The sequence below is a fragment of the Sorghum bicolor genome, chromosome 1, assembly GCF_000003195.3.
Source record: "Sorghum bicolor cultivar BTx623 chromosome 1, Sorghum_bicolor_NCBIv3, whole genome shotgun sequence".
In the NCBI taxonomy this organism is placed as follows: domain Eukaryota; kingdom Viridiplantae; phylum Streptophyta; class Magnoliopsida; order Poales; family Poaceae; genus Sorghum; species Sorghum bicolor.
In genome coordinates this window covers 3,044,139-3,067,024 of record NC_012870.2, presented here as the reverse complement: position 1 = coordinate 3,067,024, position 22,886 = coordinate 3,044,139, and the positions used below count along the sequence as shown (strand labels likewise).

Genomic DNA, 22,886 nt, shown 5'->3' with positions numbered 1-22,886 from the left:
CTCTCTGCCGTGAGGAAGAAGGAGAAAGGGAGAAGGCCTCCTTGGTCATCTCCAGTGGTGCATTGGGTGTGCTGCTCCCTCTCCAAGGAGGGGCACTCTTCTCTCATCCCCTCAATCCAAGGAAGAAAAGCAAGGTGAAACCCTAACCTATCCCGATCTATGCAATGTCTATTTTTGGGCAAAAGTTTCAGTCTCTAGGGGATGGATGATGAACTAGGAAGAGGTTTAGTGGATGGATTTGAATGGATTTGATTTCTCTCGACGTATTGAAAGATGCCCTCCGGCAGTGCCGGAGCTTAAGGTCGGCAGTGCCGGCCTTGGCAACTGCTTCTCTGCAGTTTCAATGCATTGAAGGGAAAGTAAATCGATTAAAGTTCATAGATTAAATCTATCCTAGTTCGTTTGTTCATCCTCTTAAAGCTCATGCTCATCTAGACTTAGTCTGCTTATGAACTATCTTAGAGATTGTATGATGGACAGTGGTGCATATGTGTGTAAGTTGAACAAGAGATGAAGTGTAGAGTAGGGACTGCAGAAACTCTGCAGGGCGGCAGTGCCGCCCTCAGAGGGCGGCAGTGCCGCCCTCCCCTGACCAGCTTGGTTAGGAGGAGTTCCCACAGTCCATATTCTACACATCTCACTTAATCAATTGACTCTACATATGTTCCACTATATGCTAGATGTACAGTTCCTGATTTGGCTCAATTTTGGCATAGATGGACCGAGGAAAGAGGAAAATAACCACCAAGCAACAAGTTCGCAGAGGCAGGGGCAGAGGCAGCAGCTCTGGAGTATTCTTTGGAGATGATAGAGCAGCAAGGCAGCAGTATATTCAGCAAGAAGAAATGTTGCAGCAGGCTGGTTTCACGATCTCTCCCATAGGCTGTCCTAGCACTCCCTTGCACATTATAGAATTTGATGACAGCTATATGAGGGACAGCACTGATGAGTTTGAACTCAAGGCACCAAATGACACAGTGGATCATCCCTTAATCAATTATGCAGCAAGCTGGAAAGCTGTGGAGGAAGCTAGAGAGATGGATCCCTATGCTCACAGCAAGATAAGTGGTGTTGATTATCGTTTCTGGAATGTTTTTCATTCAAATTTCTATGCCACTGCTATTCTACCTGCTAGAAAGGGAAAGATTTGTGAGATGCATTTCATTGATTTTGATGCTATGCAAGCAAAAGAGGAGCCTGACTTTGATGCTGCAATTAAAGTATGTGATAAGTTTGAGCTGTCCACTCTCATGTCCTTTAAATATGACTGGAATAGAGAGATACTTGCTCAATTTCATGCTACCTACTTCTGGAACAGAGACAATGATGAGGTTCATTGGATGACAGATGGTACACATTATAGGATTGATTTCATTACCTTCTGCAGGATATTGGGTTTTGGAAATGACCATAGAACCTACTCTCGAATTCACAATGAGAGAAGGTTTGAGCCACATGAGGTGAGTTTTATGTGGGAGGATCCAACCCAAGTGAACAACAGGAGGACTGGGTTGAAGAGTTTCTATTATGTGATGAACAACCTTATCAAAATGACACTCAACCCAAAAGACAATGCCACTGATCTCAATGGCCATATTACTAATGTGCTGTCCAGATTTCCAGAAGGGGATAAATTTAATATTCCAAGGTTCATATGGGTAGAGCTGGCATATGCTATGGATGATGGGAGGAGGTCACTTCCTTATGCTCCTTATCTGATGTTTTTGATTGAGAGAGTGACTGGAGTTAGATATCCTAAGGATTGTAGCCACACGGTGTATAACATCAAGAAAACCAAAGGTGGTAAAACAGCCCCACCTCCTGCAGTAGAGAGCTCATACCATAGTGAGGGAGGCCACAGTGTGCCACAGAGGAGAGATGGAAGGAAGAAGAAGCGCTTTCAGAAGTTGGCAGAATGGGTGAAGGCTATTTTTGGCACTTGCTCTTACATGGCACAAAATCAGTATAATGACAGGATGGAGAGCAGGCATGCAATAAATGCAGCTAGAGAGGTTCAGGGTCTACCTCCTCTTCCACCCGTGGCTCCACCTCCTCAGTTTCCAGATCTTCCTCACCTGTCTGACACGGAGTCTGGTGAAGATCATGGCAGCTATGATGAGCACCAGGGATATGATGATGATCCAGATCTTCAGGAGACACTAGGCAGTGTCTATCGGCAGTTCAGGGATGATGCTAGACAGCGTCGGGCTAGCACTTCAGCGGCTGCTCCTCGACGTTCCACGCGTGCCTCTCGCTTCACAGCTACTACTCATAGGGCTGGTCGTGCTGTGGTTTCCAGTGACGATGATGACGATGATGAGTGAGTTGTTCTCTCTTCTTTCTCTCTTCTTTTCTCTTTTTGGTACTTGATGCCAAAGGGGGAGAAAATTAGAGAAATTAGAGGGGTCAATTCTTTTCGACTGGACTTCGTCACTGCAGCTGCAGATCTTCATGTTCAGATCCGATGAGAGTGTTAGTTGTTAGTTTGTGAGCATGAGTGCTTCTTTAAAAACTATCTTTAAGTTGTAATAATGCTACTTACTTATCTCTATTTGCTTCGGATGTGAACATGTACTTGTGAACTGCTTGCCAGGCTTAATTTTGTAGTTTAAATTCTGTTGGTTAACCTGTTTGTGTGGTGTAATGTTTTTTGAAATTTCTGTCAGCTTGCTGGTGTAGCAAGGGCGGCAGTGGCGCCCTACCAGGGCGGCAGTGAGGCCCTCTACTACAGCAGCATGCTGTCCTGCTTGTATAAACTGTCATATGCATACACGGTTATCTTGTGACACAGTTTGTTGCACCCCACAGAGGTCATGGACATAGGGGGAGGTCCTCCATCACTTGCTAAATGTATGAAGCTTGAATTTCATGTCAAGTTTGGGTATTCAAAACTCCAATCATACATTTAGGGGGAGCTCCTATGCTCATGACCATTTAAATCTCAGTTATAATTATTATCTTTTGTAAGCTCTAATTTGGTTGTCATCAATCACCAAAAAGGGGGAGATTGTAAGTGCAATCAAGCCTATTGTGGGTTTTGGCGTTGATGACCACCTAATTAGGGAACTAATGAGTTTTGCTGAGATGACAAGCAGGGAATATAACAAAGAGGTTGTTGAATACCATGGAGAATCCCCCATTTCTAAAGGATGGCTTTCCTAGCTCCAAAGGAGGTTTAATTCATTTTCGGTTTGAATTTGAGTATAGGAAAAGCCGTACTATAAAGAGGGACTCCAAGGTTGTGGATCAAATTGTGAACCAAAGGCTCAAAAGCTCATCAAAATCCTCAGACCCTAGCCTAGCCAGCATATCTTTCTCTCTACACTTTGGTGTTTTCAGGCTGGTTCAGGCAAGGGCGGCACTGCCGCCCTCTAAGGGCGGCACTGCCGCCCTACACTGTGACAGTTGGAGAGCTGGGTATAAATACCCTTCCAGACCGTCTCAAACGGTAACCTGCTCTTCTTCCTCGCTTCCAACCGTTGCAAACAGACCAGAGCTCACCTCTCTCTCCCTCCATTGTTGCTCCTCAAGCCCCCAAGCCAATCCTTGATTCCAACCATCAAAACTTGAGGGAAAAGGCAGCAAACTTCGATTGGAGAGCAGATCCATTGATTCCCAGTGTCAAAAAGAGCTTTTGGTTCACGTTTGGCCGGCAGCCTTGAGTTTGTTACTCTTGGAGCTTGCTCCTAGCCGGCTAGGCGTCGCCCTAGAGCTTGCCAACTTGTGTGGCAGCCAAGGGAAGGTTTGTAAAGTTACCCTTGCAGCTAATACATTCTTTACTCTTTGCAAGGGGTAAAATCCTTGCTTTGAGAACGAGGAGAAGGTAAGCCTGTGTGGCTAAGCCGGTCCTAGTGTGGGCACCTCAACAACGTGGAGTAGGCCAAGCCTTGTTGTGGCAACAGCTGAACCACGGTAAAAATCGTGTGTCTTGTGTGCTTTCACTTGTGTATGAGTTTGTGTTAGGATTTGAGGCCGATCTACTTGGTGGGGAGGCTCCAGCACATTCTAGCCACATACCTGTGCCCTAACATCTTGCAGGAAGCTTGGAAATTTAGTCGATCTAAATTTCCCTGGGTAAACTTTGAATCAATTCAATTAAGCTTCTGTCTGTTTTTCTGTTGAGGCCGTCAGTGCCGCCCTGGGAGGGCCTCACTGCCGCCCTTGCCTGTGTGACTGATAAACTTTGCTGAAAAAGTTTGAACAGGCCTATTCACCCCCCCCTCTAGGCCACTTCCTGTACATCCAGAGATCCTACAGGAGCTCGCCACGGAAGAAGGAGAAGGGACAGGAAGAAGGTGTCCACCGTGAGCGTGCTAGGGTTTTGTTGGAGCTCCGTGGCGGCACGGCAGGGGTGAGGACGAGGAGGTGGAGGGCACGGCCACCGGTGAGGAGCTCCGTGGAAGGAGGGGAGGAGGATGAAGATGATTGACAAAAATGTTAGTGGGCAATCTTGCATAGGAGAAATGGGCATAGTCGATTACATGCATTTCCCACTTCATTCAAGAACAAATATGTTAGAAACGCAAAGCGGATAAGAAGCCAATTTGCTAGTAGATTGTATGAGTAACCAGCATCTCATATCCAATGTCATTCCTTACCATGAGGCAATCATGGTAGGCTATTATCAAAAAAATGTCATTCCTTTTCCCATTCCAAATCTACATTCAAACGCAATCGTAAAATAAAACGAAATTCTCATAGACGTGTCTACACCCTGACAAGAAATATGCTGAGCTCCGTGCCACCGCCGGCAACCCCCTCCGGGTTAATCATGTAGAACGACTCGGAGTCCTTGCTTCCGACCACCCTGTCGAACCCGGCGCGCATGTACGCCACCTCGCCGTCGGCCTCCGACCCGGCTGGCGCGTCCACCACGTCCCCGGGTAGCACGCCGGCGCCCACCGAGACCGTACTCAGGAGCTGCATCACGGCGAGGTCGCCCTCCGAGGCCTCCCGCCTCACCGCGTACCCCACGCGCCGCCCGTTCACGTACGCCGTCCACATCGCCTCCTCCAGCAGGCTCACGTTGCCGCCGCCGCCGCCTTCCGGCAGCGTCGACTTCTTGGACTTCTTCTCGCACTCGAGGGCGATGCGGACGTGCCCGCCGGCGGAAAGCTCCTGCATGAGTTTCCCCGTGGGCACGCCGATCTCGAGCACAAGCGACGGGAGGCTGCCGGGGCGCTCCTGGACGGAGAGGGTGATGCGCGCGCGGCGGTGCCCGTAGAACGTGCCGGTGACGCGCGCGCCGCCGCTGCCGCCGTGCCCGTCGTGCGGCTTGGTGTAGCGTCGCGGGAGCGCGGACGCCGGGCGGCACGCCGCGGGTGCGACGATGGGCAGCGACCGAATCAGCGCGCGGATCGCGCGGAGCGCTCGCGACGGCTTCCGGACGGCGGCGGGCGCGCGCTTCTGTGACGCCTGCGACGCCGGCTGACGGAGCGTGATCTCCGGGCGCGGTGTGCGCGGCGTGGCCGGCGGCGGGGTGGGAGCGCTCGCCCTGGCCCTGCCCGGCGTGTGGGGCGACGCCGGAATAGCGCACTGCGGGGTGGACGGGGAGGCCGGCGCGACGGCCAGGCGACTCGGAGTGCCGCCGGCCGTCGGGGAGAGCGGGGGCGTGGCGCGCGTCAACGGGCTCGACGGCGTCGTGCGTGACATGGTTGGCATGCTACAGGGCGGCAAGGAGTGACGACGTGCGGGGATCAAGGGAGCCCTTGGTGCCTTAAAAGGGAGTAGCAGACAGAATGGTTAATGGTACGCACGTACGCGTATCAAGTGCAAAATTCTGCGATTTGTCTGTGACATCAGTAGAACGAATCAGGTGCAACCGTGCAAGCCGACGGCAGGCTTGACATCGTGGAAAATGCTCTGTCAAAGGCTAATCATATACTAGAACATACGACACCTGTGGATTCCTTTGACGGCTCGACTTGTAAATGTTACCTGTTTGTTCATCGAAGCCCACTTGCAGGTTGCAATACATCAACATAAAATAAAATGGCACAAGCACGCAAGTACATTACTTGATGGTACCCATGGACAGAGACCAGAATAGGCAAGTTTCACTTCTGGATTCCTTGGGCCAGAGCTGAATCCAAAAATTGCTTGCTTTGCTTCCTGAATCATTGAAGCACACCATAGTAAACTTCCTGCTAACTAAACCAGGAACAATAGGATCAAACATGTTCATCAGAATAGAAGATCCAACTACCAAGTCAAACAAGAACATTAGTTTTTCTCTTTGGAGTATTATTCTACAGGTTGCATGGACACAATATGCTTCCCTCAATGTAAATTTGATATGCTTCAGTACTTCATTACATGCTCTATATCGTTTCCACAGCTCAAGTAGTCGCATCAACCAAACCGGGTCTACATCAGCAGCGTCCAAGAGTCCACAATTAGCCGCATTCAGGGATCAAGCTACATTTCACCGCACTCGCTTATAATGCAGGCAAGCTTTGGTTTGTTATTCGCTCCAGTTGCAACATTTTCAATCTTCCTCACGACGAGCAAACCGTCTCCAAGCACTCTCTACATTGAATAAACATGACAATGCTGGGATTAAACTCAAATAGTGATAGCTGAAAAGAAAATGAAAACACAAAGGCCACAACCTTGCCTCGCAGTCTACAATTCTATATCACAAACCTTTGCATTCTAACATTTGATTTATCTTGCTCACATCTACAAACTAAACCAATTATATTGTAATTATACTGTATCATCTTAACCTTTGAACCCTAATACTGTGGGTATGCATATATGTACTTGAAATAATATTCTAATCTATAAAGCAATTATCATGAGGAATGGTCACAAAAAAGGAAGCATTTTTTTGAATCAAGTAAGCTTACCCCAAATACCACATGTTTGTTGTCAAGCCAGTCACACTTCGCACATGTTATAAAGAACTGCAAGCACAAGAAAGTAAAGGTTTTCATGAGGTACTCTATCGGGGTGTACAAGAGCATATATAGTCTGTTTCTTGTTCTTAAACAAAACCTGAAGGAAAAGGTGTTGCCAACTGAGTTTTACTTACAGTAGGGCAGTAAATAATATTACTTCAAACTTATTGTGGAATAAATTTGAGTAACACATTAAAGGTTACGTGCAATTTTAGAGGAGGTGAATGTACCTGAGATCCATTAGAGTTAATTCCACTGTTTGCCTGCCAAAAAAGGGGGAGAAGTACCAAGTGTTGATATCATAAGACAGAAGCTACCGAATATGCTTTGAAGAAGAAATGAAGTGCTATTAACCAGCTATATGCTTTAAAGAATATTTTTATTAAATTTAAAAAGGCAGCTGATGAACATCATCATTCATGAAAAAGAGATCTGGGACAGACAGGTAATCTACCCTAAACTGATGTAGAACAATAATGTGAAAATGTAAAACATGAGGAAGAATGATAGACAAAACAACTATCGAAATTGGTTGATACTATGGACAGACTACAGAATATTTCTTAAAAAAGGGAACATAGCACATTAGTGCAAGATCCCATAAATTAAGCACGTTCATGGTAAAGGGGCAGGGGGGCTAGTCATTTATTATGCCCAACGATGATCCCCATTCCAAAAAACGAGTAAAAAGTACATGTGTAACACTATAGGATGCCAGATATACAAATCTAATTACACTGAGTCCAAGCAATAGATCCAGTGCAAACAAAGAGAAAATACAGAAAAGCATCTCCTGGCAGCATTTCAATTGAAAAACATCAAGGTGGAAAGAAAGAATACCATTGAGAGCAGTCCAGGCCCTGTATGCTTTGCAATAAAATTTTCATCATCAAATTTGGTACCATAGATTGATGTGCATCCAGTACCATCATTCTACAGGACACAAAACAGGAGGCTTTAGTTTATATACTGAACATCACATGAACTTATGAGTCTTTCCAATTTCTGCATGGATATTACTAAAGTAGTTGATCACTCCAAAAACAAATTCTACAGGAGGGTCCACAGAAGGGTAAAACAATATATCAGATTCTACCTTGATTTTTGTTGCCTATTATAAGTAAGAGCACATTCATACACAAGTTTTAGTTCTAGGATAGCACTGGGTTATCTATGCTAAGTAATAAAATTGATGGTTGAAGCTACTAGTATGTGGCAGACAAACCTTCAAGAAGTCACCACCCTGAATCATGAAATCTTTGATCACTCTATGGAATTGACAGCCCTTATAACCCTGTGGCAAAGCATTTTTTCTGCAATCAACATCAAAACTGAGCATTAGAAATCATCCATTAGACTGTTGTCTGCAAAGTAATTTCATAATTGCTGGAGCAACTTTTTTACTTGAATCCTCATGAAGTCACTAATCAAATAGCAAACACCAGCAGCCAATAAAAGCAGAAATAACCTAATTTCTCCTAGATCTATTCACACTCCTGTGTCACGGTCATCCACACGGCCACTGCCCAGCTTCAATTTGCAATACATTGTACCAATACAAAAAATACCCGTCCCAGTCTCAAAGCAGTGCTATGTCGCCATGCCACACCCAACACTTATGCACACTATCCTAAAGACCCAAATTCATATCCTTGCATAGTCCCAACATCAGTTTAAGTAAAAGTAAACATGGAGGTGAAGCAAGGAGCGACTTGTTATTATACCAAACAGCACAACAATATTATTTAAATCAGCTAGTAGGTATGTAAGTTCCAGAAAACACCACGCTATAATCTCAACTTCTCACCAACCATAACAATCAACAGAAGTACAGAAAAAATTGGTCTTCCTTGTTTCATTCTATCTTTCCTTTTTTTAAGGAAGATAAACTCTGCCTTTAAGAAAGCATATAGTTTGATACTGTTTTTCCCTTTTCAAATCAGCTAGTCTCCCCAAGCGAATGACCATGCTAACCATTATAGTAGGCATCAGTAAAATAGAAACTCTAAAGGAACTTAACAAAGTACTCGGCTAAATGGTTTCACATCAGGATGGAGCCACCAGGTTAGCACAATTAGCCTCAGAACAAGTCCACAGCCAGGAGATAATCAATCGCTGGAAGCCTGGAAGTCTCTTACCTATGCTCCCCAGTGCAGAACTGCCTGAAACCAACAAAGTAACATGATTAGAGATCTATCCAAGTGTCAAACACATCAGCGGCAGAAGGATGAAACGAATGGAACCTAGGGTTTATGGCTACTGGAGGGTTTAGGCCATCACCGGAAGTTCTCCGCGGTCTTGGGGGCGATGTCGGCGAAGAGCTCCATCTTGATGCGGCCGGCGGGGATGGACCCGATGGTCACGTCGAAGAACACCACGGGGTTCTTCGGGTTCGGCGGCCGCTGGTGCCACTCCACCGCCGTCGCCGTCGCCGACGGTGGCGTCGGCCCCGCCGAGATGGCCGCTCCGCCGGACGCCATTGCGGTGCTCGATGGGCTGGCGCCGGAAGCTTCTCGCAGGTCCGAGGCCCAGCAGGCGACCGGAGGAAGCTGCTTCGTGGAGGGAGGTCGCCGGGGATTCGAAGCCGAGGCTCGAGCCGGCTCAGCTCGCGTTTATGCGCTAAAGATTCGTCACCGAAACTTCGAGACTAGACGCCGACATATGGGCCCCACTTGAAAGTAAGGGCCACATGTCGGTGGGAACTCTCCCAGAGTCGGCAACTAATCGACCCCGTGCGGCTCCACCTCTCCAATAAGGCAAACGAAGACGCGAGAGAAAGAGGCGGCTACACGCAGCAAGCAAAGCACCCCCCAAATCCCCAATCCCCAAACCCTAGGCGAGCTTCGTCGCGGCGGCGATGGCGGCGGCGGGCCTGCGGAAGGGGAACGCGCGCCTCCCTCCGGAGGTGAACCGGGTGCTGTACGTGCGGAACCTGCCGTTCAACATCTCGAGCGAGGAGATGTACGACATCTTCGGCAAGTACGGCGCGATCCGGCAGATCCGGCTGGGCAACGCCAAGGACACGCGAGGCACCGCCTACGTTGTCTACGAGGACATCTACGACGCCAAGAACGCCGTCGACCACCTCTCCGGCTTCAACGTCGCCAACCGCTACCTCATCGTGCTCTACTACCAGCCAGCGAAGATGTCCAAGAAGTCGGATGTCAAGAAGAAGGAGGACGAGATCACCAGGCTCCAGGAGAAGTACGGAATAGGGTCCAAGACACCCGGCCCTGGCTCCAGCGACTGAGCGGCCAGGTTATTGCCCCTGCAGCCTCTTGTATGCTGAAGAGTAGAGGGAACAAATTGGTAGCGCTGTGCTGTGTTTATCCAGTGTTGCTAATTACTCTGTGTTGTTATTCGGTCAATTGAATAGATATGTGCTTACCATGAACCATTAATATGCTACAATGCCTGTTCCTTTCATGCTTTTCTAATCGCCCACTGAATGTTTACCTTCTACTAAAACAAGATGGACGAGTAGTATACGCCTGTCACTATGTTTGAATTGGTGATCTGTATTTTGTAGTGAGACTGGGAGTAGCATGGTTAGCTCTAATAAAACAAGATGAATGAGTTAGTATACATCACTATGTTTGAATTGTTGATCTGTATTCTGTAGTGAGACTGGGAGTAGCATGGTTAGGCTGTTAAATTTGGGCTCAGTGTTTGGTTAGTATCTTTTTTTGGTAGCTGGTATGTGTTACCATATACTAAACGTTCAAGTAGAATGATGTTGGTGTGCTCTATGCCAAATTAAAATGAATTTTCGGAGTTGTTCAATTGAAAATCTGTGTGTGCCTTATGGAATGTTGACAGATATGTTTTCCATGTCAAAACTATGTTCTTAAACATACATTTCAGGATGAGTGACTGGAAAATGTTCAGACGCCTTTGCAAGGTTTTGAGCCAAAAGTGTGTTTCTGTGCACTTAATCAACTTCTGCGGATATCATCAGTTGAGGGTTAGTCAGAATTTGTAGATTTCATCAGTCCAGTGCAAAAATGATGATTTTGTTGATTAGTTCATGGCGTCGCTTTTCAGTCAGCGAAGTAAATTGTAGGGTGTATTATAATTGATGTATTGGTCATATCATTCAATCCTGCTGAGTAGCTTTTGTTGTGGTGATTATGGATCACTATCAGGCGTCACTTATCGAACAGTTTGCGTCACGTGTGATGTGGAGTTAACATTCACTGTTATATATCTGTAATTTTGTAATACTCTAAGATTGTGCTATGGCAGTCGATTATATATCTGTAATTTTGTAATACTGTAAGATTGTGCTATGGCAATCGATGTGACTTCCTTACCGCTTTCAGAATTTGATTTTGCTGAGTTTGCAATAATTTGAGATGATATACCACAGCAAAATTTGTACAATTTTTACATCTTAGGCTACTAGTATCATCCTGAATTCTAAAGGCGGCATCTCCTTTTGACTGCAGTCCTACACCTTTTTTGCATTCCTTTGGTTCCAGCAATTTCACAAACGCTGAACCCTTTGAGTCCAGCAGTATCTCTTCCTTGAAAAGCCACAACATGTCATGCAATCGCAGCAGATTTCGGTGCCACCAAATAAGATAGATGGGCCACCCAGCAAGACGAATAACAGAGTTAAGCATAGCACCTTTCTGCAAATGCTATTACATTAAAACATTCAAGAATCAAACATTTTAAGAGAAAAAAAAACAATATGTGCTGATATTATTCCACCGTAGCATGACTTCAACTGATGTGTAGTAATAGCAAATACATGATGATGGTACAGTTTCAAGTTTTTGCTACATGCTTCTCTTCATATCATGATACCAACTGGCTCTATTCAACATCTGCTTAAAATGTCAGCATATGGTAGACCTGATGCATTATTTTTCTCCATTCTTGAGCAAGGCAGCTAAACCTAGCGGCCAATTGAACTTCATAGACATCTCTTGCCTCGCCACCTTTGAAGCCCTGAAAAACATAGATCAGAGCGGCCAATGTCAAATTTGGCAATATGTTATTTGTATCCTTCAAACAGAAATGTGCCCCAAGCTATCATTTCATCTCGACAAAAGTATCACTACTAACATTCTAAATACTTTATCTAAAAATGGAGATCATCATATCATATACTAAACTTACAACAGTTAAGAGCTTAAGGCACTTAAGGGCAGGTACATAGTCAAGATCCTCGTAGCTCCAAAGAACAAACATAATATGGAATTGATTATCCAAGAAAGTAGGTATATATCCAAGTAATTCTGTTTCCAACACAAAATTACAGAGTCATGCAAAATGCACAGGAAAAAATTGATGCCCCACCCACGCCAAAATAGCTAGCTTGTTCGCTTAAGCTTTTCTGTCGAATATGTCAACCATTCAGCAATGTTTCTCTCATAACAAATCAACGAACAGTAGACATGGCTTTTCAGCCAAGCGATAAGGCTGCTACAGTGAAATCAGTAAGGACTACGGAGGAAAATGAAATGTCAGAAATTCAGAGCCTCCTTTAGCTCAAATATGCGCTGAAACAGCTGATGAAAAATTAACAGAATTGACAAGATGAGGAGGCCTGTATCATCAGTGCCCATAGGCCATAGCCTCGCCAATCGTGGTAACATAAGTTGACATCTCACAGAACCCCAGAAGATCAAATGAAATACAGTGGTCACCTCTTTAATAAATATATAGCTAGATTGTCTTGAAACGCAAACTGCTAATCAGGTTCGTTCTAATTGATGTCTTTGAAAAAGAGATTAAAACTTAGTAATGCAAGTTCAAATGACAAACAGCAGACTTCCGGAGGGCATTTAAGGATCCTAGATTGTAAGGTACGCCTGAGATGACCCATTACTTCAAAAACAAATGTTTTAATCTTGGTCATCTTGATATCTAGCATAACTACTAGCATGTATGCGTAGCTAGGAGCAAAGATCCAGCGCAAATCTGACCTTTCAACTCTAATCGGAACCCTAATTCGGCCAGTAACCAGTGGCGTATTAGTGACTCCGGAACTGTTTGCTCGTTAACAATAGGGGAAGATTAACAAGTAACTATGAATAAGGGTAATCCGGGCAGGAGAGTGGAGGCTCGTCTTACTCCGCGAACGCTGCGGCGGAGGCGGAACCGCTGGCGGGCGGTGGCGGCGGCAGGTGGACGCACGCGGCGGCGGCTTCGGCGATGGTGGAGAAGCCCTGGCGCTGCTTGTGCTTGGGGTTGGCGGTGCAGTGGATGAAGACGATGCCCCGGCGCTTCACCACCTTGCAGAACCCGCACAGGCGCTTCACCGACGCGCGGACCTTCATCTTCTTCTTCCTTCCCCCGCTCGCCTCCTGCCTCGGGGTCTTCTCGTCTTCCTCGCCCGATTAGTCTAGCGCCGAGTCGGATTCTTGGTTAGGGTTTGATGGTGGAACGCATGGGCCAGGCGATCAGCATCAGAGGAAGTCCGGCCCATAAAAGATTGAGCCCATTAAATGGCAGTATAAAAGTCAAGCTTCCACTCATCCACACACTTGTACTCTTTGATCATAGTTAAATATACACCCTGTCCCTGAGTCCTTGAACTTTTTGAGACAGTCTTATTTGGGTCTTTGAACTAATAAAATGATAGGTTTCTTATCTATTGTCACCGCGCATCAAGGTCTAAAACCTGCCACGCTAGCGCCAACCTCTGATGTGGATGTGCCATGGTGGCAGCTGGACATTGTGGGGCTATACTAACTTTCAGAAAAACTTTTGACGTGTTTGTAACATATAGCGCATGCACGCCTAGACACATAGGCGCCTGAGCGAGCACAATCACAGTTGCTACGGGCGTGCGTGCGAGCTGTGTGGGCTAGCTGCAGGTGACAATGTGTGGCGTGCGTGCGAGTAGGGGCTGCCACTGCGCCAGCGAGCGCGCTACAGGTGCGCATGCGAGCCACGGCCACATGGGTGTGCGTGCGAGCAAGCAACACCATTGTGCGAACACGCATGCGAGCCACCGTCGAATGGCTAGCCTCTCTTCTAGGCGCAACTCCAGGCTCGTGGCCACGCTCAAACTAGACATCTTGGTGCTCGCGCTGGCAACCTGCTAATGATGGGTAGTGGCGTAGGAGAGTAAGAGCTCACGTGATGACGTGGAAGTGGAATATATAGGAGCTAGATGGATTGGGCAAAGGCGCGTAGAGGCGGCCGTCGGAGAGGCAACCATTGCACATCGTGCGTGATATGTCGATGGCCTCGATGGCACCCACCTTGTGGTGCCACCCACACCAAGCTCGAGGCCATGGTGTCCTCCTGCAAGTGGCTGATGCGGTGGCCGCCGATCGAACGCCTGGAACGAGGTGAAGGCACGGGTGCACAGGTCCTACAGACGAACTCCCTCTTCACAACTCCCTACAGAGTCGGACATGCATCGTGGAAGTCTAGAAGGACGAACGCGGCAACACGACATGGTGAACGCGGTGCAGCAGCTAGACCCGTTCGTGTCCGACGCCCGGGGCGTGAGACGCGGTTCCTCGTGTCGATGCTGCTGCTAGCCATGGCGTAGTCTCCGCGCGTGCCAGAAGCAAATGATGGCCGTTGACGGCACGAGCTGATCCAGGGTCTAGCACGACGCCCGCCACAGGTGGCCTGGCTCCACGAAAGGAAGAAGCGGTGGCGCGCCCATCCATAACAAGCGAGCCACACGCGAAGTACGTGACCTGGATGAGCATAAGCTCCATCGCGGCGTCACCGGGTGCACACCAAGCAGTATTAGTACTATATAGACATGACACTAATGCATGTGGCACACTAATGTATGTGGCAGGGTAACATGATTTTGCTGCGCCTGGCCAAAAGAGTCAGACAAAAAAAGAGTGAAGCTATTTAAAAGAAAAATTGAAAAGGGGTTTCATAAAAATAAAAATAATCCCCATGAGGCGATGCCGTGAAAGAAAGGGGCCAGTGACATATAAGGCGGTGGTGATTCTAGGCCTCAACTCAAGCTGGAGCATGAGCTGACCTGAAAGAGATTGGTAGAGAATGTACAACACAAATTTCGTTAGACTTAAAAGAAGCTAGTGTTATAAAGTTTCTAGAGTTCTAAAGTTTAGAGGATCACTCCAAACGTATAACACAAACGGATGTGAACTAATAAGATTATAGTATATCAGTTCGATGCCTAAATTAATATACTTACAGGAAACTAGCTAGTAGCTACATATATACTCATGATGACAGTACGCTTGCCGGTGTGTTAAATGGTACAGTTTGCAGCATCCTTCTCCTGTGCAAATCCTACATCACATACAAGGTAGTCCTCTACACACAGGTCTCGCTCAGAGTAATCGGAAGCCAGGTGAGCAGCAGGCACCATCTGCGGCTGCATATCTTCTTCACCTTGCATGCTCTCTGTATTTGTACATCCTGCTCCTTCTTTGTAAAATAACTTGCAAACCACCCAGTCATTGAGCTGCAGCATGGGAAACAAAACAACACAAAAACACACATATGTGTCAATTTGCTGAGCATGCATGCAGTTGATGTGTGGAACGAATTAGCAAGAAGCTATAGGAGCTAGTGATGTGCCGTCAGCTAGGCCGGGCGTTGGTTTACCAGCATGGCTGAGCCGTCAGGCTGGTGCTGGTTCTCCGGGATGGTGTACTCCTTCATCTTCCACCCCGTCTGCTTCCCTCTGGGCTGCCGCCCGAGCTGGAACGTGAGCGACGTCATCCTCCCTATCACCGCGCCATCTTTCGTGCCGCCGGCGCGCACGTCGCCCAGCCTGCTGTTGGATTTCCAGAAGCCCACCTGGTGGCCGCCGCCCTCCGCGAAGACGCTCCTCGCCGGCCGCTTGCCGTTCCTGTACTTGCGGTCCCTCGGCGAGAACGCGTACCAGCACCCGTCCTGGCTCTCCCCACACGCACCTGCAAACGTACAAAGCAATGACGATATGATCTTGGCTCCTGATCGAATTAATCTCTATTATTCTTCTTCCAATCGCAATTAGCAGAGATCGATCGAGGTTGGACGACGACGACGACGACGACCTTTGATCGCCATGGGGTGTGCTTGGTAGACGTCGAAGTCCTTGAAGAATTTGACGGGCATCTGTTGCCCAGCGTACTTAATCTTGAGGTAGCCGATGAGCTGCTGGTCCGTCGGGTGAAACCTGACGCCGACAGCCGAAGTGTCCGCGTATGGTGGTCCCGTCACCATCGTCAGCTCCGGCGGCGCGATCGCAGCTTGCTGATGATGACCTTCTACGACTACACCTGCTGCTGCTGGGGCGCTGTTGCTGACGGCTGGCCGCTGCAGCTGGCCGCATCGTCGTTCCTCGCAGAGCAACGCCATTGGGCGGTTTGTGCTTGTGCACGCAGCGGTCTGCTGGTCGGAGGTGCTTCCGGTGCTGCTACTGCTACCTCCAGCCTGCTCTGGGACTTGACCAGCAGCCGATGAGGACATTGTTGTCGCCGTGCCTGCCGTGGTGGCAGAGCTTGTCATCGTCTGCGACGTCGACGACGCGGCTCGGTTCCTTCCAACGGCGACACGCTTGGTAGGCTTGGAGACAGGCGGCTCGGACACGGCCAGGGCGCGTTCGCGTTTGGAAGGCCGGCCACGACGTCGAGGAGCGGGCCTAGTTTCGTCTCGAGCCTTCTGCTGCGTGTCTGCAAGTGCAGGGGAAGCTTCTTCTACTGACTCTGAACCGGTCGTTGTCGCTTGCTGCGTTTGCGAGTAGTGCAACGACGACAGCGGCATGCTCGCCGTCTCCGTCGCCGGCACCTGTAGCTGCGGCCGTATGGTAGTAGGTTCAACAGCGAGGGGTGCGGCGAAGCATGACTGGAACGGCTCCTGCAGGTAGTACGAGTAGGATAGCTCCGGCTGCGTGTACAGTGCTGGCGGCGCCGGCAGCGGCGGGAAGGAGGTGTCCATTATGGACCCGGCGTAGCAGGCGAGATCGTCGCCATGGCCTTGGAGCGACGGCGGGGGCGGAAACGACGAGGAGATGTCGTACGCGCCGGAGCTGGTGGCTGTCGTCGACGCCGCATAATTTGGCGGCTGAGAGCTCCACCAGGGCGTAGTGCCTGCAGCAACGTCTGCCGTCGCCGTCGTGCCGTGGACGACGTCGAAGAGCGACCATGCAGCAGAAGAGTCGAAGTGGTTTGCCGCCGGCGCCGGTCGAGGAGCGCGGGCGCCATTGGCCGCCGCGAGGGGATCGGCGTCGTCGACGGCCGGGCTGATGATCACCATGGCGCGGGCCGCGGGCGGGCGGGCGGGCGTCCGATGGTCGAAGAATTCGAGCAGCGCACGATCTGTTGTATCGCGCGCGGGACACACGCGAATTGCTTGGGAAGAGATCAACGCAATGCGGGACACACGCGGATCGTAAAAGTCCGGGCGAGAGACCCCCAATATCATATATGCAATGCAATGCCCGTGGAAAGAGATCAACGCTGCTACGCTACGATGGTATTATCCTCTAGCGAGCATGCTGTACACCCCTGCAGCAGGAGTGCCAGCGACCTTGTTGTGCGTGTCTAAACTCTGCTCTTGGGCTATTGGCAGGAACCGTGCAAAGGAAAAACTCTTATGTAGATGAAGGTCCAAGCGTATTGGAATATATAAGCTATTGGAATATAGTTTTTGAGTTGGCCTATAGAGTGCGCAACGGATACCGACCCGACTCGCTATACCTAAGCCAACACCCCTGTAGACCTAGATCCACGGAAGCCCGTAACTCACCGAACTCGAGTCTAACTCAATTCTAAAGACTAGACTAATAGGGCTTGGTATCACTCTTTATCCGTGTGTTTGGTTCTGGGTTCATTGGGTTGGAGCCACTCCAACCCACGTTTTGGGGATGGCTCCAACCCTTGCTTTGTTTGGTTGCGAGAATGGATTGGAACCGTTCTGTGTTTGGTTGGAGGAATGAGCTGGGGTGGGATCCATCCCATTTTCTGTTTGGATGGATGGATTCGAACAGAACCTGGATATGGTCACCTATGCACTGAAATGGTGAGGTTACCCTCATCAATGTATGATAATTCTCACAAATATAAACAGCACACCGATCAAGTGATGACACATGGTAATTTTATCACAAACTCGAAACATTTGAGCAACCAACATATAATTTGTGCTCAACACATAGCAATATTTTCCATGCTTGCACCATGCATCAAGGAACAACGCAACAAATAATATAACCGCATAAAAAGTCTTGCCTATTAGCAATAAAAGTCTTAGGCCATATCCATAGGTACATTACACATAGCAATATCAAGTCTGATGCTTGCACAATGCATCAAGTTCAAGTCTTACACAATATATAGCAAGTTCAAGACGTCCACATAGCAAGGTACAAGCATACTTAGACCACAAATATAAAGTTCTATGTGGTACTAACAAAAGAACCATCCCAAGCATCCAACTTACCCTTACTGCCCAGGATAGTTGTCTGCAATGTGCTTTGCAACCCAATTGAATTTATGTTCAAAAGACAAGGAGTTGAAAGCTCTAGCTATGTGAGGATGTTGGACTAAGTAGGAATGGTAGAAGGATAAGTGAGTCTCATTGAAACTACCTTAAAAGCCATCACGTTGTCATACAAATCAGCCGGCACATCATGGTCTGCTTTCCCTGCTACCTTTATCGCCTTGGCTAACTTGGTACTTCCCCATTTAATTGCAGCCACCAATGGATCATGGTCAGGCCTGGCCCTCTTCTTGCCCTTGTCCTTCTTGTTAGGATTGGTGGCCTTGGTAGCCGATGAAGTTGCAGCATTGTCTTGCTGAGTTGCACCTATACCACTACCACTTTGTACCTCCATCCTCTGCACCTCGTTGTCCCAGTCATCTGTACTTTCTTCCTGTGTACCTAGAGGTACACTTGAGTCCTTTGCAAATCTGCCGGTAGCCATGGTACTTCCAAATATTGTGTGCATCTCCTCAAAGTGTTGAATAGGCTTGTTTAGGAAATCAGCATCAGCCTTGTGATCCTAGAATAGAGGAATAATTCAGCTGCTATATGTTTGAGCAATAATAATTCAGCAACTATGTTTCTAATAATTCAGCAGCTATGTTTCTAATAATTCAGCAGCTATATTTGACAAATAATAATTCAGCAGCTATGTTTGACAAATAATATTCAGCAACTATGTTTGAGCACTAATAATTCAACAAATACCTTAATATGGCTGTTGTAGTGCTCATCATCAAGAGTTATAGTGAAGGTATCTTCATCCCAACCAGCAGCACTCAAACCACGAAGGTCGCAGACTTTTCGAAACTTCTTTTGCCATGTCTTAAGGTGATTCTTAACCTGCTCACCACTGCGCACAATGCCAAATTTCTCTTGGAGAGCCTTTGCACATCCATTGTAGTGAACCATCTTGAAGGTGGATGAAGTCTTGGTGCCATTAACCACTAAATTCGCAAGGTACTCGAGCATGTAGCCTGACCAAGTTGAAGTCCAAGTAGCATGTCCACCGGTCCCTGAACTGCCTTCTGGTTCCATTCTTCTACAAAAATAAACAATGCAATATATGTCCTCAAATATTAATCCTAAAAAATGTAACAAATAATGCCAACAAATATTAATCCTCACTTGCTGTCCTCAAATAATAATGCCAACAAGAAGCAATCAATTATTTGTAACAAATATGTCCTCAAATACAATTTCAGCCGTCAAATACAAAGATTACATTGTCCAAACAAATGAAATACAACACAAATTACATTGACCAACACTAGTTTCCATGGCTTAGACGATCTGCCCACATTTGGTCAGCCAAGCCTTCCCTAAAAGCTAGCATAATGGCATTCTCACTTGCTGTCCCAGCATATGTGGTATGCTGGGTGTCCTCATCGTTGTCACTTGGGACATTGAACTCATCACTCCCATCTTCAATCACCCAATTATGAATAATGCAGCAAGCAACAACAATATCAACTTGAGTTTCATAAGGAAAAAATGGAGAGGCATCGTCAAGAACTTTGAATCTCCTTTTCAGTGCCCCAAATGCTTGCTCAACTATTATTCTCAATGAGCAGTGCCTACGGTTGAACAATTCCTTCTCATTTTGCACCGGATTACTCCCCCATTCATTCAAGTGGTATCGTACACCCCGAAAAGGGGGTAAAAATCCTGGTTTCGCTCCATATCCAGCATCAACTAGATAATATTTACCTATCATATGATGCCTAGTTAGGTTACATCTCAATGAAGACCAAATTTATGTACAAGACATAGGTTAATCTATTACCTTGTGGCACACGAAGGCCACCCTCACGTGATAAAGCATCACGTAAAACTAGTGCATCATGTGCTGTCCCCTCCCATCCGGCCAACACATAGGTGAACTTTTGGTCAAAATCTACGGCTGCCAGTACATTTTGAGTACAATGCTTGTATCTACCACGAAAAGCATGCTGCATTTCCTTTGGAATAGTGGCTCTAATATGTGTACCATCAAGTGCTCCTATACAATCCTATGTGATGTACAAAGAAGTCAAGATTAGGTCAATTAGGTTTGGCAAAAAATATATTTAGAATATGACATAAGGTTGACATTCCCACCTTAAAATATGGATACCACCTGGTGTCTCCTTCAATTTTAGGTGGAGTGTCCAATGAAGGGGGCCTAATATAATCATCTCGTAGCTCACCAATAGCATGAAGGACTTTGTTAAAATAACGACTGACCGTTTCTCCGGATCTACCAAAATTGGTTGCAACTACTCTATTCCTGACATTGTGCCCCACAGTATGCAGAAACATTGCCACTTGCTCCTCAACACACATATGAACGGTATCTTCAAGTAAACCACGATATCTAAACAACTTACAAAACCTAAAGAAACGTGCTTTGTTCATTCTCAGCATGTTTAAACAAGTTGTGTCATTCCTCCAGATTTTGTCATCGAGGTATTCCATTCTCTTCCTATCCCTTTCATATATTGGTGCATAAGTAATCCCCTCCCTTCTTGCAACCCGTTTTCTTTTCCTAGACCGAGCAACAATTGCCATGACACACAACAACCAATGTGCAGCAGCAGCAAAAACAAATGCCTTGAGCCTGGTATTCATCTCTACATACAACAGCACAATGAAGCACAACAGCACAATCAATATAGTTCAGGTAGGTAAAAAGCAAGTATTAGAAGCAGACCCCATCCAATTCCATATAAAAGGGTGCTCCTAACCATCTAGGCGTTGTATGCAAACGGCGGCCCCGCTGAGCATTTCATCAATGGCATCAATGAAGTCGCTATGAAATCACTATGAAATCACTGGGGATTCAGAGAAGGAAGATGCAGTGGAGGAGAACCAGACCTTGGAGCGGCGGACCTGAGGGCCGGAGATGCACCTTGGGGTGGCGGACTTGGGAGCACCTCGTCCGTGCGTTGGAGCTGGCGGCGTCGGGCGGTGGAGGACCGGGCAGCGTCAGGCGGTGGAGGAGCTGGCGCCGTTGGCCCGGACCGGCGGCGGCCTTCGCGGGGCGGACCTGCCTCGCTCGACCTGCTCGCGGCCGGCGCGGCCTCCGGGAGAGACCGGCACACCGCGGGCGGTGGAGAGGACGGCGCGGCGTCGGGCGGGCGTCGGAGATGAAGGGCGGCGTCGGGCTCCTCTCTGCCTGAAGAGATAAGGTTGGGGGGTGAAGAGATAAGGTGGTGCTCGGGGGTGAACACGGAGAGGGGAGCGGCTCCGTCCGTCGAAATTCGGCGGACGGGTTCAACCCGCATAATCAGCGAATATTCCTTTGGGGTTCAACCCATCCCTTCCCCAACCCCCATCCAAACACTCCAAAAACGGGTCCAACCCATCCGGGTTGGTCCCAACCTTCCATCCAAACACACGGTATATGTTGTTCTTACTATCAATTTTTTATGTTGGACTAAATCTAACGACCTTATCATAACGAATCTGGTGAGAGATGATTTACTCCACACCTTGGATCCAATGTTGCAAGTGTTGTACATATAATTCTCAGTTGTTCCTTAGGTTGCATTTGGGTGTAGATATTTAGGCTTAGAGTTTGGAATTGGTTTTGGTTACTCTGAATACCTGTTGTTCGGATGGTTTGGAATTTAGAATTGGAAATAAACTTCAACACCATAGGGTAGTCACCCCACATGTTCTCCTCACCCATAATCCCAAGCCATTACCCTCCGAATTGGAGGGAATTGGTCTATGCTCCGTCTTGTTCGAGGTTTACCTGTTGCAATCGCTAAGCTTCACCCCTGACCGAGGTCCTGTGTTCTTAGCGCATTTATCCCAGAGCTCCGCTAATCACCGGGGAGCTCTACCCTCCCCATGAACTTCGTCGCCATCTAGCTCCTCCTGCCATGCTTCCCGTCGAGGACCGTCCACTGGCGAGATCCGCCTCCCCAAGGTTGCAGTCAAGCTCGCCCCACAAACGTTCATCGAGCTCCAGTTGTTGTGGCTGCCGACGCCAAGATCCGTTTACCATGTCAGAGATCAAGCTTTCCCGTCGTTCATCGAGGTCCGACATCCATACCTGTGGTCGAGCTTCCCCGCAATCGAGGTCTAGTCTCCATGGGTGTGGTCAAGGTCCGGCCACCTCCTCGCCCTCTTCTTCCTTAGCTCTGAGCTCCCTCCTCACCATCTTATTTTCTTAGCTCGATGGAAGGCACTGTTAAGCAGGAGATGGGGCTCGTTGTACAGTTGAATGGTGGCATAACCACCGCTAGTGATGATGATAGGGGTTGTCATGGGCACAATGGAGATAAAAGAGAAGATGCATCAATTCCAGTTTATACACATCCAAAGAAAAAAAAATGGTATTTGTCATCATAATGGATTCTAACATGCAATTCCATGACATCCAAACAACAGATTTGGTATTGTAACCCTGGTATTGTAACCAATTCAATTCCAGTACCTCTAATACCAATATCCAAAGAGATCCTTGGAGTTTCTATTGGTTTATAATATCTATTATATATTGTAAATATCTGTGCCTAGCTCTCATGTCTAGTTTGTTCTTTTCTAAGAAATATTTGTAAATATATG

General features: G+C 47.6%; 5 protein-coding genes across 5 annotated transcripts; 1 reads left to right on the top strand and 4 right to left on the bottom strand.

Annotated features, from left to right (window-relative positions):
- On the bottom strand, nucleotides 4,622–5,960 carry LOC8057080 (protein MIZU-KUSSEI 1). The gene has a single exon (XM_002463618.2). The coding sequence runs from the start codon at nucleotides 5,659–5,661 to the stop codon at nucleotides 4,708–4,710; it is 954 nt and encodes a 317-aa protein (XP_002463663.2). The 5' UTR covers nucleotides 5,662–5,960; the 3' UTR covers nucleotides 4,622–4,707.
- On the bottom strand, nucleotides 6,168–9,521 carry LOC8057395 (peptidyl-prolyl cis-trans isomerase CYP22). The gene is made up of 7 exons (XM_002463617.2): nucleotides 9,183–9,521; nucleotides 9,041–9,064; nucleotides 8,128–8,215; nucleotides 7,743–7,835; nucleotides 7,133–7,165; nucleotides 6,852–6,908; nucleotides 6,168–6,528 (listed from the first exon to the last, which is right to left on the bottom strand). Exons 1-7 carry the CDS (start codon nucleotides 9,380–9,382, stop codon nucleotides 6,418–6,420), a joined length of 606 nt encoding a protein of 201 aa, XP_002463662.1. The 5' UTR covers nucleotides 9,383–9,521; the 3' UTR covers nucleotides 6,168–6,417.
- On the top strand, nucleotides 9,649–11,226 carry LOC8057079 (splicing factor 3B subunit 6-like protein). The gene is made up of 2 exons (XM_002466176.2): nucleotides 9,649–10,160; nucleotides 10,767–11,226. The coding sequence occupies exon 1, from the start codon at nucleotides 9,760–9,762 to the stop codon at nucleotides 10,150–10,152; it is 393 nt and encodes a 130-aa protein (XP_002466221.1). The 5' UTR covers nucleotides 9,649–9,759; the 3' UTR covers nucleotides 10,153–10,160; nucleotides 10,767–11,226.
- LOC8057078 lies at nucleotides 11,517–13,282 on the bottom strand. The gene is made up of 2 exons (XM_002463616.2): nucleotides 12,987–13,282; nucleotides 11,517–11,858 (listed from the first exon to the last, which is right to left on the bottom strand). The coding sequence occupies exons 1-2, from the start codon at nucleotides 13,190–13,192 to the stop codon at nucleotides 11,771–11,773; spliced, it is 294 nt and encodes a 97-aa protein (XP_002463661.1). The 5' UTR covers nucleotides 13,193–13,282; the 3' UTR covers nucleotides 11,517–11,770.
- On the bottom strand, nucleotides 19,454–20,894 carry LOC110436255. Its single transcript, XM_021462780.1, has 3 exons — nucleotides 20,430–20,894; nucleotides 20,116–20,341; nucleotides 19,454–20,039 (listed from the first exon to the last, which is right to left on the bottom strand). Exons 1-3 carry the CDS (start codon nucleotides 20,877–20,879, stop codon nucleotides 19,600–19,602), a joined length of 1,116 nt encoding a protein of 371 aa, XP_021318455.1. The 5' UTR covers nucleotides 20,880–20,894; the 3' UTR covers nucleotides 19,454–19,599.